The sequence below is a fragment of the Cyprinodon variegatus genome, unplaced genomic scaffold (assembly GCF_000732505.1).
Source record: "Cyprinodon variegatus isolate N-32 unplaced genomic scaffold, C_variegatus-1.0 Scaffold210, whole genome shotgun sequence".
NCBI lineage: Eukaryota > Metazoa > Chordata > Actinopteri > Cyprinodontiformes > Cyprinodontidae > Cyprinodon > Cyprinodon variegatus.
In genome coordinates, this window is record NW_015150663.1 from 904558 (window position 1) to 905735 (window position 1178).

Here is a 1178-nt window from a genome sequence, read left to right on the forward strand (position 1 = left end):
AAGAAGCAACTGTGGTTGGAAATATTGCCAAGGATCTTGGTCTGGAAAAATCACATTTAACTGACCGAAGGCTGCGAATTGCTTCTGGATCTGAGGATACGTTTTTCTTTGTTAACAGGGATAACGGGGCCTTACAGGTTCGTAAAAAAATTGACAGAGAGGAGCTTTGTCACGGTAGTGGCGCGTGCTTGGTGGAGCTTAAAATTATTGTCGAAAACCCGTTGGAGATGCACCATGTTATTGTTGAAATATCAGATGTAAATGATCACTCCCCAAATTTTACAAAAACAGAGCAACATTTTCAAATAGCTGAACATACTTCTTTAGGAGCACGATTCCAGCTGCAAGCGGCTCGTGACCCGGATGCAGGAGTGAATTCAATCCGAACCTACACGCTATCCTCAAATGATTATTTTGATATCGATATAAGCCAAAATGATGAAGACAAACGTCCATTTTTAGTTCTAAAGAGGCAACTAGACAGGGAAAAAACGAATAAACTAGGCTTGTTTGTAACAGCAATAGATGGAGGTAAACCTCCGCAATCAGGGACACTTAATGTTTCAGTCACTGTACTTGACATTAACGATAACCGTCCATCCTTTGATAAGGAGGTTTACCAGATAGAGATTTATGAAAACGTCCCAGTTGGAACTATTGTTACAAGAGTTAATGCAACAGATCCAGATGAGGGAACAAATGGAGAAATTGAATACAACATTGCAAACATATTGGAACCTAAAATATATAGTATATTCGAATTAGAAAGCTCAAAAGGTCAAATTAAATTGAAATCCAGACTGGATTTTGAAGAATCTGACATCTACAAAATTGACATTGAAGCATCAGACAAAGCAGCACCTCCTTTAACAGGAAGGTGTAGAGTAGATGTAAAGATTAAAGATATAAACGATAACTCGCCAATAATAGATATTACATCTTTATCAAATACTATATCAGAGGATTCAAAACCAGGAACAGCGATTTCTCTTATCAGTGTAACAGATAAAGACTCAGGAATTAATGGAAAAACTATAATGCACATACTAAATGATGCACCTTTTGAATTAAAGCCATCCTATAAAGAAAACATTTATTCGCTTGTTACAAAGGAGCATTTAGATCGAGTGGCAGTGTCTCATTATGATATACTTATACAAGCAAAAGATTACGGTAAT

General features: G+C 36.8%; 1 protein-coding gene across 1 annotated transcript in view; it reads left to right on the forward strand.

Moving 5' to 3' along the window:
• LOC107088205 (protocadherin alpha-8-like) overlaps nt 1-1178 on the forward strand; it is a 6071-nt gene that overhangs the window by 2930 nt on the left and 1963 nt on the right. The window contains exon 2 of the mRNA XM_015380226.1: nt 401-1173. Within this exon, the coding sequence (XP_015235712.1) occupies nt 401-1173 (773 nt within the window). The remainder of the gene's footprint in view (nt 1-400; nt 1174-1178) is intronic.